The following is a 16,516-nucleotide window of genomic DNA, read 5'->3' on the forward strand; positions in this document are numbered from 1 at the left end:
GAGTCTCCACCATGTATATCTCACTAGATCAGGATATTTAAGCCTCCATATATCCACTAGTTCTAATGTATCCATGACATTCATGATTTCCTTAAGAGCATGAGGGTGATAGTTTGTAATGTGATTTCCTATACGGTCCATTGACGTATTTAAAACCGTATTATAATCTCCCACCATAATAATAGAGTCTTGTATTGCTTGTAGGCTTGATAAATTATTATATATATTTTCAAAGAAGCGTGGATCATCATTGGTCCGTATAGATTAATGAGCCAAATCTGTTTATGGTCCAATAACATATTTAAAATCATCCATCTACCTTGTGGATCTGTTTGGACAATTTGCACATTCGGATCAAAAATATTGTTAGTTAATATCTTCACCCCTTTTTCTGTTTCTTTGCCCATGGGAGAAGTATATCCCCCCCACCCCCCAGTCCTTTTTCACAAAACTGAATCTAAAATAGTTGAATGAGTTTCCTGTAAACAATAGATATTAAAACAAAACAAGACACATTATTACTATAGTAATATACTTTATTCCAGGCCAATTCTAAAGTATTATAGAAAGGGATATAATGTAACAGAATTTATGTTTCTAAAATACATGCACATAATATCTATGAAAATACTTAGAGATCATCGTTACTGAATATAAATTCATTTTTGATGTGTGCATTTAGAAAAAAATCTAAATACCAATCCTTTAAATGTGAGCGATTAGTACTACGCTACAAAGACAGTCAAACAGTTAACTATAGTCTAACAAAACTAGCTAAGCATAAAATCACGCTTATGTGACAAATACATCTATTTATTCAACCACCAAACTTTTAACAGGAAAAGCACTGTAGTGTTCTCTTGTTCTGGAAGAATGTCAACAAACACGTGACCAAAAAAAAAAACAACTCTCAGGAAGAATCACGTACTTGTCTGGTTCTATTCTAGAACTCCTGGAATCCTTTAGAATCCTCACAGTTTAGTTAAATCAAAATGACCATCATGTCTAGAAATTGAAATTCCGCCTCTATTACCTTGAAAACCCTACCTAATTGACACGTTCTCATTAGCTTATACATGTGTAGATAGATACATAGATGGACAGAGGTTGATAATAACAATATCATTTTGTTTGTCGCCTGTGAAATTAGATTCATCATCAAGTTGGAAGAAGAACCATTCGAAAAAAAAAAAGAAAAAAAATAACTCTTTGGAATCTGTCACAACAATTCCTGACTGTAAAACCATAGCTGATTGTTTGTTTGTTGTTGTTTTTTTCACGAGGAGAAATTCTAACTGTACACCAACTAGAGCCCACGTGCTGTAACTCACACTTACCACTCATTCAAATTCAAACCCCAGCTGTAACCTCTGACTCTAGTGTTACTTCTCTAACCATCGTGACATACTCTTCTATAACCAGCTAAAACCGGTCCTAACCACCATCTTGTTTCAGCAGCACAGCAGGTCTATAGCAAGGCATCAAGGGCTGTGGCTGTCTCCCCAAAGGCACCCTATTCCCTATATAGTGCACTACGTTTGACCAGATCCCTTTGGGCCTTGGTCTAAAGTAGTGCACTGTGTAGGGAACAGGGTGCCATTTGGGATGCAACTATATCAAACCAGTTCTTATTGATCCAAAGTGCCTTTTGTTTTTCTTGTTATTATTTTTATTTTTTATTTTTTTTGGTTATTGATTAAGAATATCTTAACCTAATAGGGGAAGCATGAAAGCAGAGTGTGTGTGATCGATAAGGATACAATAACACCAATATTGATCAAATCATTACAAAATGTGTAACGGAATATGTCTGTGTTTGTAAAGATCCCATGTCAGTTAGTGATGTGCTGAAAGGTGACCCGGTTAAAACATATCAATCCACCTATAAAACAACAAGCTAAAGTAAACCAAAAAAAGCAATTTGATCTAATATCATGTAATAACCTAACAAACATAGAAGATTACTAAAAGATACAACAAAGCAACAGTGAATCAGGCTTGAATAAGACTGAAATATAAAGAAGATAGGATTCATTAAAAAAAAGCCCCATCATAATAACACGTTTTTATAAAACCTTTAACAACAGAAATATACTTTTGATTATTGAACATTAGGGTAAGTAGAGGAGAGTGTGGTTTGTTCGTCAATAATACAATTTCTTAGATACATCATTATTGCTCGACGTCACGATACACAATACACTACAATACACTACAATACACTACAATACAGAAAACTTGGTGTTGCTTTTTTGCTTTTGTTCCTCTTCTTCTCCCAAAGAAATACAACTGAAGCCACTTGATTTGACAATGACAGGTTTAAGTTATAGACACGCTGGCACAGCCAAGCAGCGGTATGGTTTTAGTATACGAGGTCCCCGGCCCAGGCTCCAGCCCACCCCCCATCACCACCACACGGTCCTAACATGTCCTGCTCCAGCCCACCCCCATCACCACCACACGGTCCTAACATGTCCTGCTCCAGCCCACCCCCATCACCACCACACGGTCCTAACATGTCCTGCTCCAGCCCACCCCCATCACCACCACCACGGTCCTAACATGTCCTGCTCCAGCCCACCCCCATCACCACCACACGGTCCTAACATGTCCTGCTCCAGCCCACCCCCCATCACCACCACACGGTCCTAACATGTCCTGCTCCAGCCCACCCCCCATCACCACCACACGGTCCTAACATGTCCTGCTCCAGCCCACCCCCCATCACCACCACACGGTCCTAACATGTCCTGCTCCAGCCCACCCCCATCACCACCACACGGTCCTAACATGTCCTGCTCCAGCCCATCCCCCATCACCACCACACGGTCCTAACATGTCCTAACATGTGTAACCTAGACTTTGTCCCAAATGGCACCCTATTCCCTATATAGTGCACTAATTTTGACCAGTGGCCACAGAGCTCTGGTCAAAAGTAGTGCACTGTGTAGGGAATAAGTGCCAATTGGGATTTAGCCCTAATTTAACCTAACCTAACTTAACCTAACCTCACTTAACCTAATCTAACTTAACCTAACTTAACCTAACCTAACTTAACCTTCCAAATCAGTAGTTCTTTCCCTAACTTCAGATACATCATTTTTGGTTTTCCCAGACTCATCGTTAATAACAACAAATAAAAACTATAAAAATGTAAAAGACATTAATAAAAAGAAAAAAAGCCAGGAAGCAGGAAGCAGGAGTATATGATGTTCATACATTTTCCCAAGACACTTTGAATGAGACGGCAGGAAGCAGGAGTCGTCCCAGACAGCTACGAAAGGTTGAGCTGCTGCCGCTTCTCACTGTGTTGTGGACTAGACAGTCCCTCCTTTTTTTGTTGTGATAGTTGCAGGCCAAAATGCTTGATTTGCACATTTTGCACATTTGTTGTAGAGTAAAGGCACCAGAACAAGAAGCTCCGGGTGGTCACTGCTGGTTGTGGAAGTCCTGTCTTCCCGTTCGTCCGCCCGTCCGTCAGTCTCTGTCTTTCTGTCTCTGTATGTCCGTCTGTCTGTATGTCCGTCTGTCTGTATGTATGCAGAGTACTAGTCTCGTCCAACAGCCAGATCTCTCTCAGCAGTCAGCCTGGGGGCAAGGGGAGAGGAGCACATGGAGGAAGCTGCCCAGCTCAGATACAGTCTGGGGGTCGTGGGGGTTAGGGGAGAAGGAGAGCACCAAGCCCTTTGCCTTGCCTAGTGCCAGCCGGCCGGCCAGCAGGTAAAGACTCCCTTGAAGTGATGGTGGGGTCGAAGAATGAGCAGCTCTCCTGCTCCAGGTATAGTCCTAGATGAAGGACAAGGCTAGCCGTGTGAAAAGATTTGGGGACCCTTGAATAAATTGTCTGTTCATGGGCCAGCCTTGAAGACACAGACAACAAAAAAGTAAGATATAGAAACAAGCATAAATAACAGAGTAGCACTGTCGAAAAGAGAGTTCAGCCAGCTATCATTGTGTATGCTGACCGACGACAGATATCATACATGTCCAGGGAGGAAGAAGGTTGGTTGAAATGTCTTTGTTGTATCAAATCATCTAGTTTGACTAGGCAGCAGTTCAGAGTGTAGACTTAGTGCGGAGAGGATGTAGCGTCTCTCTCTCTCTCTCTAGAACCCATCATCCCATACCAGGCTCCTGTCATCCCTCTCCTAATATACAAGTGGTTCTGTAGGTCAGAATATGTAGTTCCACTGCTCAAGTCCTATTGGTGGGTCACGACTCAACACCCACCTCAGTTAGTAGGTCACAGAGAGAAAAAAAAAAGTTTGGGAACCCCCCGCTGTATACCATATGAGGGTCCAGCTTGTTCTATAAACGTGTTATAACCACGTTATAACCACGTTATAACCATGTGAGGAAGCTCTCCTTGTCAATCTTTGTGGCGGCCAGGACTGACTCCATATCGTTCAGGATGTCGGAGCTAAGGGCTTCCTGGAGACTAGGCATGAGCTCCTCCCCCTCCATGGCCATGCTCTCGCTCTCCAGCGTGCCGAGGTCCACGTCCGTCCCCGGGATGGTGTCCAGGTAGTCAGGGAAACGGCTGGGCTGCGTCCCAATGGAGGCCGGCAGGGCGTCCCCTGATGATGCCAAACGACGACATAAATACGTTACGACGTGGTTAGAATGAATTATGATATCATGTTATAAAATTACGATAATAATAATAATAATAATAATAATAATAATAGTAATAATAATAATAATAATAATCTTATAATAATGGATTGGATTCATGTCCCAATAACGTCCCATATTGACCTCGACTAAATAGGTATTTTTAATGCTTGACAAAATGTAACTGTTGTCAACACTTTGTGAGAAGCGTTAAAGAGGAGATTGAGTCAGACTTTTTCCCTATGGGGGCCCTGGTCAAAAGTAGTGCACTACATAGAATAGGACGCTATTTAGTCTCACCAGTGTCCATCTCGTCCACACTGTTGAGGAAGTCGTCGGGGGTACGCGGGACGCTGTAGCTGCTCATGCTCAGACCGCTGTCTGTGCTCTCATCCCTGGAGTGGTAGGTCCCACTGTGGACACAAGAGACAGGATACAGTCAAACTTTATTGTTCCATAATGTAATCTGGAGACATGAATGAAAACTATTTCTCTATTCAATCCGTATCAATCCGTATTCAGCGTTACAGTGTGATTGAAATTTAAAGACAATGTTCCCCCAATAGTGGAGACTGTGCTCAATCGGAAATTACCTTTACATAACAAAGTCTGTAATGCTTCAGCGATCCAGATTGAATAGAGCCCCTAGTTTACAGATATAAATTACAAGAGGTAACAATCCTAATATACAAGAGTGTTCCCTAACAATGGATTTTCACTCAGACCTAAACCTTCTGTTTATTCACTCAGACCTAAACCTTCTGTTTATTCAGACCTAAACCTTCTGTTCACTCAGACCTAAACCTTCTCCTGTTAACTCAGACCTAAACCTTCTCCTGTTCACTCAGACCTAAACCTTCTCCTGTTAACTCAGACCTAAACCTTCTCCTGTTCACTCAGACCTAAACCTTCTCCTGTTCACTCAGACCTAAACCTTCTCCTGTTAACTCAGACCTAAACCTTCTCCTGTTCACTCAGACCTAAACCTTCTCCTGTTAACTCAGACCTAAACCTTCTCCTGTTCACTCAGACCTAAACCTTCTCCTGTTCACTCAGACCTAAACCTTCTCTTCACTCAGACCTAAACCATGTCCTGGGCTACAAAAAAGTAAGTGGTAGGTTCTGCTGTGGAAAAGACACCAGATACAGTCAGACTTGACTGTTATAGTATTACAAGGAGATCATGGGCTCAGACTTGACTGTTATAGTATTACAAGGAGATCATGGGCTCAGACTTGACTGTTATAGTATTACAAGGAGATCATGGGCTCAGACTTGACTGTTATAGTATTACAAGGAGATCATGGGCTCAGACTTGACTGTTATAGTATTAAAATGAGATCATGGGCTCAGACTTGACTGTTATAGTATTACAAGGAGATCATGGGCTCAGACTTGACTGTTATAGTATTACAAGGAGATCATGGGCTCAGACTTGACTGTTACAGCATTACAAGGAGATCATGGGCTCAGACTTGACTGTTATAGTATTACAAGGAGATCATGGGCTCAGACTTGACTGTTATAGTATTACAAGGAGATCATGGGCTCAGACTTGACTGTTACAGTATTACAAGGAGATCATGGGCTCAGACTTGACTGTTATAGTATTTCAAGGAGATCATGGGCTCAGACTTGACTGTTAAAGTATTACAAGGAGATCATGGGCTCAGACTTGACTGTTATAGTATTACAAGGAGATCATGGGCTCAGACTTAACTGTTACAGTATTACAAGGAGATCATGGGCTCAGACTTGACTGTTATAGTATTACAAGGAGATCATGGGCTCAGACTTGACTGTTATAGTATTACAAGGAGATCATGGGCTCAGACTTGACTGTTATAGTATTACAAGGAGATCATGGGCTCAGACTTGACTGTTATAGTATTACAAGGAGATCATGGGCTCAGACTTGACTGTTATAGTATTACAAGGAGATCATGGGCTCAGACTTGACTGTTATAGTATTACAAGGAGATCATGGGCTCAGACTTGACTGATATAGCATTACAAGGAGATCATGGGCTCAGACTTGACTGTTATAGTATTACAAGGAGATCATGGGCTCAGACTTGACTGTTATAGTATTACAAGGAGATCATGGGCTCAGACTTGACTGTTATAGTATTACAAGGAGATCATGGGCTCAGACTTGACTGTTATAGTATTACAAGGAAATCATGGGCTCAGACTTGACTGTTATAGTATTACAAGGAGATCATGGGCTCAGACTTGACTGTTATAGTATTACAAGGAGATCATGGGCTCAGACTTGACTGTTATAGCATTACAAGGAGATCATGGGCTCAGACTTGACTGTTACAGTATTACAAGGAGAACATGGGCTCAGACTTGACTGTTATAGTATTACAAGGAGATCATGGGCTCAGACTTGACTGTTATAGTATTACAAGGAGATCATGGGCTCAGACTTGACTGTTATAGTATTACAAGGAGATCATGGGCTCAGACTTGACTGTTATAGTATTACAAGGAGATCATGGGCTCAGACTTGACTGTTATAGTATTACAAGGAGATCATGGGCTCAGACTTGACTGTTACAGTATTACAAGGAGATCATGGGCTCAGACTTGACTGTTATAGTATTACAAGGAGATCATGGGCTCAGACTTGACTGTTATAGTATTACAAGGAGTTCATGGGCTCAGACTTGACTGTTATAGTATTACAAGGAGATCATGGGCTCAGACTTGACTGTTATAGTATTACAAGGAGATCATGGGCTCAGACTTGACTGTTATAGTATTACAAGGAGATCATGGGCTCAGACTTGACTGTTATAGTATTACAAGGAGATCATGGGCTCAGACTTGACTGTTACAGTATTACAAGGAGATCATGGGCTCAGACTTGACTGTTACAGTATTACAAGGAGATCATGGGCTCAGACTTGACTGTTACAGTATTACAAGGAGATCATGGGCTCAGACTTGACTGTTATAGTATTACAAGGAGATCATGGGCTCAGACTTGACTGTTATAGTATTACAAGGAGATCATGGGCTAAACAAAGAACAACAACAACAATAACAAAATGCCTGCCTACAGTGCCCTCAATATCCGTCTTTCCACAGGTCATTATATCTCTATTCTACTGGTTGAGAGAGAGAGAGAGAGAGAGAGAGAGAGAGAGAGAGAGAGAGGACATTTTGACTAACTGACTGACCGCTTTTTAAGAACAATCCCTACTATTCTCTACTGCCGTGAGAAAGAAAGAACATACTGGAGAGAGAGAGAGAGAGAGAGAGAGAGAGAGAGAGAGACAGAGAAAGAGGGGTAGAGAGCGACAGAGATAACCAGCGAGGAAAAGACAGAGAGAGAGAGGGGGGAACAAAGACAGAGAGAGAAAAGAAAGAGACGGAGAGAGAGAGAGAGCTCTGACACTAATTAGCAGAGAAAAAGGCAGAGTAGCAAAGTACAGCCATGGTAGGATGAATGAGACCACTGTGAGAGCAGGGGAGAGGAGGGCTGGGGAAGGAAGCAGGGGAGGGTAGTAGAGGGAGAAGAGGGGGGAGGGAGGGTAGTAGAGGGAGAAGAGGGGAGGAGGGGGAGGGAGGGGAGGGAGGGGAGGGAAGGGGGAGGGAGGGTAGTAGAGGGAGAAGAGGGGAGGGAGGGGAGGGAGGGAGGGAGGGGAGGGGGGGAGGCAGTAGAGGGAGAAGAGGGAGGGGAGGGGGGAGGGGAGGGAGGGAGGGGGAGGGAGGGAGGGGGAGGGAGGGGAGGGGAGGGCAGTAGAGGGAGAAGAGGGGAGGAGAGGGGAGGGGAGGGCAGTAGAGGGCCCCATGTAGCTCAGTTGGTAGAGCATGGCGCTTGCAACGCCAGGGTTGTGGGGTCGATTCCCACGGGGGGCAGTATTTTTTCAAATATATATATATATAAAATGTATGCACTCACTAACTGTAAGTCGCTCTGGATAAGAGTGTCTGCTAAATTACTATAATGTCAATGTAAAATGGGGAGGGCAGTAGGGGGGAGAAGAGGGGAAGGAGAGGAGGGGAGGGAGGGGAGGGGGAGGAGAGGGAAGGAGAGGGGGAGGGGAGGGGGAGGAGGGCAGTAGAGAGAGAAGAGGGGAAGGAGAGGGGGAGGGGGAGGGGGAGGGAGGGCAGTAGAGAGAGAAGAGGGGAAGGAGAGGGGGAGGGAGGGGGAGGGGAGGGCAGTAGAGAGAGAAGAGGGGAAGGAGAGGGGGAGGGGAGGGCAGTAGAGAGAGAAGAGGGGAAGGAGAGGGGGAGGGAGGGCAGTAGAGAGAGAAGAGGGGAAGGAGAGGGGGAGGGGAGGGGGGGGGGAGGGCAGTAGAGGGAGAAGAGGGGGAGGAGAGGGGGAGGGAGGGCAGTAGAGAGAGAAGAGGGGAAGGAGAGGGGAGGGAGGGGGAGGGAGGGCAGTAGAGAGAGAAGAGGGGAAGGAGAGGGGGAGGGAGGGGAGGGGAGGGGAGGGCAGTAGAGAGAGAAGAGGGGAGGAGAGGGGGGGAGGGAGGGGGGGAGGGGGGGGGGGAGGGGAGGGCAGTAGAGAGAGAAGAGGGGAAGGAGAGGGGGAGGGGAGGGCAGTAGAGAGAGAAGAGGGGAAGGAGAGGGGGAGGGGAGGGGGAGGGGAGGGCAGTAGAGAGAGAAGAGGGGAAGGAGAGGGAGGGAGGGGGAGGGGAGGGGAGGGGAGGGGGAGGAGGGCAGTAGAGAGAGAAGAGGGGGAAGGAGAGAGGGAGGGGAGGGCTGTAGAGAGAGAAGAGGGGAAGGAGAGGGGGAGGGGAGGGGGAGGGAGGGCAGTAGAGAGAGAAGAGGGGAAGGAGAGGGGGAGGGGAGGGCTGTAGAGAGAGAAGAGGGGAAGGAGAGGGGGAGGGGAGGGGGAGGGGAGGGCTGTAGAGAGAGAAGAGGGGAAGGAGAGGGGGGGGGGAGGGCAGTAGAGGGAGAAGAGGGGAAGGAGAGGGGGAGGGGAGGGCAGTAGAGAGAGAAGAGGGGAAGGAGAGGGGGAGGGAGGGCAGTAGAGGGAGAAGAGGGGAAGGAAGGAGGGGAGGGAGGCAGTAGAGAGAGAAGAGGGGAAGGAGAGGGGGGAGGGCAGTAGAGGGAGAAGAGGGGAAGGAGAGGGGAGGGAGGGGGAGGGGAGGGCAGTAGAGGGAGAAGAGGGAAGGAGAGGGGGAGGGAGGGGAGGGGAGGGCAGTAGAGAGAGAAGAGGGGAAGGAGAGGGGAGGGGAGGGCTGTAGAGGGAGAAGAGGGGAAGGAGAGGGGGAGGGAGGGGGAGGGAGGGCAGTAGAGAGAGAAGAGGGGAAGGAGAGGGGGAGGGAGGGGGAGGGAGGGCAGTAGAGAGAGAAGAGGGGAAGGAGAGGGGGAGGGGAGGGGGAGGGGAGGGCAGTAGAGAGAGAAGAGGGGAAGGAGAGGGGGAGGGGAGGGCAGTAGAGAGAGAAGAGGGGAAGGAGAGGGGGAGGGGAGGGCTGTAGAGAGAGAAGAGGGGAAGGAGAGGGGGAGGGGAGGGCAGTAGAGAGAGAAGAGGGGAAGGAGAGGGGGTGGGGGGAGGGAGGGCAGTAGAGGGAGAAGAGGGGGAGGGGAGGGGGGGAGGGCAGTAGAGAGAGAAGAGGGGAAGGAGAGGGGGAGGGAGGGCAGTAGAGAGAGAAGAGGGGAAGGTGAGGGGGAGGGAGGGGGAGGGGAGGGGAGTAGAGAGAGAAGAGGGGAAGGAGAGGGGAGGGAGGGCAGTAGAGAGAGAAGAGGGGAAGGAGAGGGGAAGGGGAGGGCAGTAGAGAGAGAAGAGGGGAAGGAGAGGGGAGGGGAGGGCAGTAGAAAGAGAAAAGGGGAAGGAGAGGGGGAGGGAGGGCAGTAGAGAGAGAAGAGGGGAAGGAGAGTGGGAGGGGAGGGCAGTAGAGAGAGAAGAGGGGAAGGAGAGGGGGAGGGGAGGGCGGTAGAGAGAGAAAAGGGGAAGGAGAGGGGGAGGGGAGGGCAGTAGAGAGAGAAGAGGGGAAGGAGAGGGGGAGGGAGGGATGTAGAGAGAGAAGAGGGGAAGGAGAGGGGGAGGGAGGGGAGGGGAGGGGAGGGCAGTAGAGAGAGAAGAGGGGAAGGAGAGGGGGAGGGGAGGGCTGTAGAGAGAGAAGAGGGGAAGGAGAGGGGAGGGGAGGGGGAGGGGGAGGGGAGGGAGGGCTGTAGAGAGAGAAGAGGGGAAGGAGAGGGGGAGGGAGGGCTGTAGAGAGAGAAGAGGGGAAGGAGAGGGGAGGGGAGGGGGGGGAGGGCAGAGAGAGAGAAGAGGGGAAGGAGAGGGGGGAGGGGAGGGCAGTAGAGAGAGAAGAGGGGAAGGAGAGGGGGAGGGGAGGGCAGTAGAGGGAGAAGAGGGGAAGGAGAGGGGGAGGGAGGGGAGGGGAGGGCAGTAGAGAGAGAAGAGGGGAAGGAGAGGGGGATAGAGGGGGAGGGAGGGCAGTAGAGAGAGAAGAGGGGAAGGAGAGGGGGAGGGGAGGGCAGTAGAGAGAGAAGAGGGGAAGGAGAGGGGGAGGGGAGGGCTGTAGAGAGAAGAGGGGAAGGAGAGGGGGGAGGGAGGGCAGTAGAGAGAGAAGAGGGGAAGGAGAGGGGGGAGGGGAGGGGGAGGGGAGGGCAGTAGAGGGAGAAGAGGGGAGGGGAGGGGGAGGGGAGGGGGAGGGCAGTAGAGAGAGAAGAGGGGAAGGAGAGGGGGAGGGGAGGGCAGTAGAGAGAGAAGAGGGGAAGGAGAGGGGGAGGGAGGGCAGTAGAGAGAGAAGAGGGGAAGGTGAGGGGGGGAGGAGGGGGAGGGAGGGCAGTAGAGAGAGAAGAGGGGAAGGAGAGGGGGGAGGGAGGGCAGTAGAGAGAGAAGAGGGGAAGGAGAGGGGGAGGGGAGGGCAGTAGAGAGAGAAGAGGGGAAGGAGAGGGGGAGGGGAGGGCAGTAGAGAGAGAAAAGGGGAAGGAGGGGAGGGGAGGGCAGTAGAGAGAGAAGAGGGGAAGGAGAGGGGGGAGGAGGGCTGTAGAGAGAGAAGAGGGGAAGGAGAGGGGGAGGGGAGGGGAGGGGGAGGGGAGGGCAGAGAGAGAAGAGGAAGGAGAGGGGGAGGGGAGGGCTGTAGAGAGAGAAGAGGGGAAGGAGAGGGGGAGGGGAGGGCTGTAGAGAGAGAAGAGGGGAAGGAGAGGGGGAGGGAGGGGAGGGAGGGCAGTAGAGAGAGAAAAGGGGAAGGAGAGGGGGAGGGAGGGCAGTAGAGAGAGAAGAGGGAAGGAGAGGGGGAGGGCTGTAGAGAGAGAAGAGGGGAAGGAGAGGGGAGGGGAGGGAGGGGGGAGGGGAGGGCAGTAGAGAGAGAAGAGGGGAAGGAGAGGGGGGAGGGAGGGCTGTAGAGAGAGAAGAGGGAAGGAGAGGGGGAGGGAGGGCTGTAGAGAGAGAAGAGGGGAAGGAGAGGGGGAGGGGAGGGGGAGGGGAGGGCAGAGAGAGAAAAGGGGAAGGAGAGGGGGAGGGGAGGGCAGTAGAGAGAGAAGAGGGGAAGGAGAGGGGGAGGGAGGGCTGTAGAGAGAGAAGAGGGGAAGGAGGGGGAGGGGAGGGAGGGGGAGGGAGGGCAGTAGAGAGAGAAGAGGGGAAGGAGAGGGGGGAGGGAGGGCTGTAGAGAGAGAAGAGGGGAAGGAGAGGGGGAGGGGAAGGGGAGGGGAGGGCAGTAGAGAGAGAAGAGTCTGGCCTGTCTGCTGACTGGACCACATGTTCTCACAGGCTGCTTGCTATTCAGCCTGGCCCTCATTGGCTGCTTGCTATTCAGCCTGGCCCTCATTGGCTGCTTGCTATTCAGCCTGGCCCTCATTGGCTGCTTGCTATTCAGCCTGGCCCTCATTGGCTGTTTGCTATTCAGCCTGACCTTCATTGGCTGGCTGTCTATTCAGCCTGGCCCTCATTGGCTGGCTGTCTATTCAGCCTGGCTCTCATTGGCTGGCTGTCTATTCACCATGGCCCTCATTGGCTGGCTGTCTATTCACCCTGGCCCTCATTGGCTGGCTGTCTATTCAGCCTGGCTCTCATTGGCTGGAACAGAGGCTATAGGGCTAAACAGCTGACCTCCATGTGTCTTGTTACAGGCTTTGGTCTTTCCAGGTTGGATGTTAGCACGTGGGGCGCACCGGTTGGTTTCACCTTGTTAGTCAGTAAGGGCATATGGCAATCCAAAAGCAGTAGTCAAAGAGTTGATCGGTCCTGTTTTGGTGGAAGAGGAAATCCTCTCGCAGAGACGTGGATCAGATGTGTTTATGCAACTTACAAATCTCATAAACCCTCAGGGTGGACGTCAGTGACAGACACTCAAATATCTGGGCACAGCAGAGCTTCAGAGTAGATGATTAGGGCGACAACACACTCATTCCCAGCGAGAAAACCAAATAACGTCGCTCAAACAGAAGGGGGAACTAACAAAGAGTCACTGACCAACAACCGGAACTAAACAGGTGGGGTTTTAGGAGGGGTTCTGAAAGACACTCATGGGGGGTGTCCACTGGAGGTTGACCAGCAACAACAACTGGGCCCTAAAAGACGACCACCATGAGACCCACTGAATCTGCCCAAGAAGAGGCAAACACAAGAAAACCCCCAAACTGAAAGACAGGAAGCAAACCACAAAGTGGAGCAAAATGAAAACAGGGAGACAACTAAAGGTGTTAACTCTCCACATCTATCAAGACAACCGGAGCACTGGGCCAGCCACTCTTAAATATCACCTGGGCCAGCCACGCTTAAATATCACCTGGGCCAGCCACTCTTAAATATCACCTGGGCCAGCCACTCTTAAATATCACCTGGGCCAGCCACTCTTAAATATCACCTGGGCCAGCCACTCTTAAATATCACCTGGGCCAGCCACTCTTAAATATCACCTGGGCCAGCCACTCTTAAATATCACCTGGGCCAGCCACTCTTAAATATCACCTGGGCCAGCCACTCTTAAATATCACCTGGGCCAGCCACTCTTAAATATCACCTGGGCCAGCCACTCTTAAATATCACCTGGGCCAGCCACTCTTAAATATCACCTGGGCCAGCCACGCTTAAATATCACCTGGGCCAGCCACTCTTAAATATCACCTGGGCCAGCCACTCTTAAATATCACCTGGGCCAGCCACTCTTAAATATCACCTGGGCCAGCCACTCTTAAATATCACCTGGGCCAGCCACTCTTAAATATCACCTGGGCCAGCCACTCTTAAATATCACCTGGGCCAGCCACTCTTAAATATCACCTGGGCCAGCCACTCTTAAATATCACCTGGGCCAGCCACTCTTAAATATCACCTGGGCCAGCCACGCTTAAATATCACCTGGGCCAGCCACGCTAAATATCACCTGGGCCAGCCACTCTTAAATATCACCTGGGCCAGCCACTCTTAAATATCACCTGGGCCAGCCACTCTTAAATATCACCTGGGCCAGCCACTCTTAAATATCACCTGGGCCAGCCACTCTTAAATATCACCTGGGCCAGCCACTCTTAAATATCACCTGGGCCAGCCACTCTTAAATATCACCTGGGCCAGCCACTCTTAAATATCACCTGGGCCAGCCACTCTTAAATATCACCTGGGCCAGCCACTCTTAAATATCACCTGGGCCAGCCACTCTTAAATATCACCTGGGCCAGCCACGCTTAAATATCACCTGGGCCAGCCACTCTTAAATATCACCTGGGCCAGCCACTCTTAAATATCACCTGGGCCAGCCACTCTTAAATATCACCTGGGCCAGCCACTCTTAAATATCACCTGGGCCAGCCACTCTTAAATATCACCTGGGCCAGCCACTCTTAAATATCACCTGGGCCAGCCACTCTTAAATATCACCTGGGCCAGCCACTCTTAAATATCACCTGGGCCAGCCACTCTTAAATATCACCTGGGCCAGCCACGCTTAAATATCACCTGGGCCAGCCACGCTTAAATATCACCTGGGCCAGCCACGCTTAAATATCACCTGGGCCAGCCACGCTTAAATATCACCTGGGCCAGCCACTCTTAAATATCACCTGGGCCAGCCACTCTTAAATATCACCTGGGCCAGCCACTCTTAAATATCACCTGGGCCAGCCACTCTTAAATATCACCGGGGCCAGACACTCTTAAATATCACCTGGGCCAGCCACTCTTAAATAGCACCTGGGCCAGCCACTCTTAAATATCACCTGGGCCAGCACAGGTGAAACACCTTCCCACTAATGAGATGGCAACCAGCACGGGTGTAACACATACTGACTACGTGCTAACCTCCAACCTCAAAATATACATGGAAAAACCAAAGCCTGTAACAGTCTCCATTCCTATAGGTCTATGTACACGGGCCCCGTGTAGCTCAGTTGGTAGAGCATGGCGCTTGCAACACCAGGGTTGTGGGTTCGTTTCCCACCGGGGGCCAGTATGAAAAAAGTATGAAAATGTATGCACTCACTAACTGTAAGTCGCTCTGGATAAGAGCGTCTGATAAATGACGTAAATGTAAAATGTCTTTGTGTTATTTCCTGTAAGCGTCTGAGCAATGCACAATTTTACTGTAAATGCGTACACTCATTTTCAATGCATCCAGCTCAGACATAATACCAACAAATGTTTTGACAATAACACTGGAAGTTGTGGCTGAAACTCCTTAACCATTCAAATGCCTTGTTAGTTGAACCATTTAAGACACTTTTTAAAACCAATACAATCTGCAAATGTTTCATAAAAAAAAACATTTATATAATTTCACAAAATGTTCAGCTGCACAGGAAATGCAATGAGTGTGTGTGTGTGTGTGTGTGTGTGTGTGTAACCATATTGGAAAATAATGGTTTAATATGAAGATATCTAGAAACTGCTCCAATTGAAATCCCAGATTACACCTTCATGCAACGTCATGGCGACCTTGGCTAGCTAAACTCATGCCCAACAAGAAGTCTCACCAATATTGACAGTAACCCATCCTGCCCACCAGATGTCAGTATTGTGCAGACTCGCTCTCTCATCACAGCCCCCCTGGTCTGAATGAGTCACTTCCATGTGAACAGGGTTAAGATGAGAGATGGCTCACACAGGGGCTCAAACTCCCCCCCCACCCCCCACACCACAGCACTATGCACACACACAAACACACAGTTATGATAGGATACACACAATGCACACAAAAAACACACACACACACAGAGTTCTGACAGGAACACACATTATAGACACACACTCTCTTGAGAGGAAACAAACAGTTACTAGTGAAAGAGAGGCAGAGACTCTACAGCCCAGAGTTTTTCCTGCCTGCTCAGGTCACATTAGGTTACAGTAATCATGCTCTGAACTTCAAATAGGGCTGACGTCATCCCACTGCAACTTACTAATACTTCAAACACTATGACACAAATCATGAGTCATGTTCTTTTTGGATCTGTGTTTTAGCCTATCGAGAACACCCTGAGACGGTTTTTTCCGGACACAGATGTAGCTAACACAAAGATAAGGTGTTTCTAGTGGGCCAGGCTAAATCTGTGTCTGGGAAACGGGCCCCTCACTGACTTTAGATAAACAGATAGACACACCCGTTGATGAAAGATGCAACGCACCATATAATTACATGTATAGTTCCTTTGTGATAAACTTTAAGACCTGCTGCTACAAGCTGTCAAAACAACTGAATAAGGCGTACCTGTTGAGGAATGGGTCAGAACTGTTGGTTGTCATGGTTCTGGCATCCTGGCCCATCCCAGGGGACGACACAGGGTTGACGGTTCCCCCGTCCTGCTCCATGCTGACAGGTAGTTGGGTCCTCAAAGCCAGCTCCTATAACACACAGCATACACACCATCTGTTAATGGAACTCAAGGAAAAAAGTAAGTACTCCTGTCCAATCCAGAATGGCCCATAGGGCAGGAGCCTATCTCCTGTTTCTGTAGTGAGGCAGCTTGATGTACAGTACACCCCCTGGACAGGACA

The 16,516-nt window shown here is 49.1% G+C and overlaps 1 protein-coding gene across 1 annotated transcript in view; it reads right to left on the reverse strand.

The window, feature by feature from the left end:
- Positions 1-689: 689 nt before the first annotated feature.
- The window catches only part of LOC121566823 (transcriptional coactivator YAP1), a 97,893-nt gene continuing 82,066 nt past the window's right edge, over positions 690-16,516 (reverse strand). Inside the window, 3 exon segments of the mRNA XM_041876703.2 lie at positions 690-4,577; positions 4,915-5,027; positions 16,230-16,363. Coding sequence (XP_041732637.2) covers positions 4,342-4,577; positions 4,915-5,027; positions 16,230-16,363 — 483 coding nt within the window. The 3' untranslated portion in view covers positions 690-4,341.

This window comes from Coregonus clupeaformis, chromosome 5, assembly GCF_020615455.1.
Source record: "Coregonus clupeaformis isolate EN_2021a chromosome 5, ASM2061545v1, whole genome shotgun sequence".
NCBI classification, from domain to species: Eukaryota; Metazoa; Chordata; class Actinopteri; order Salmoniformes; family Salmonidae; genus Coregonus; species Coregonus clupeaformis.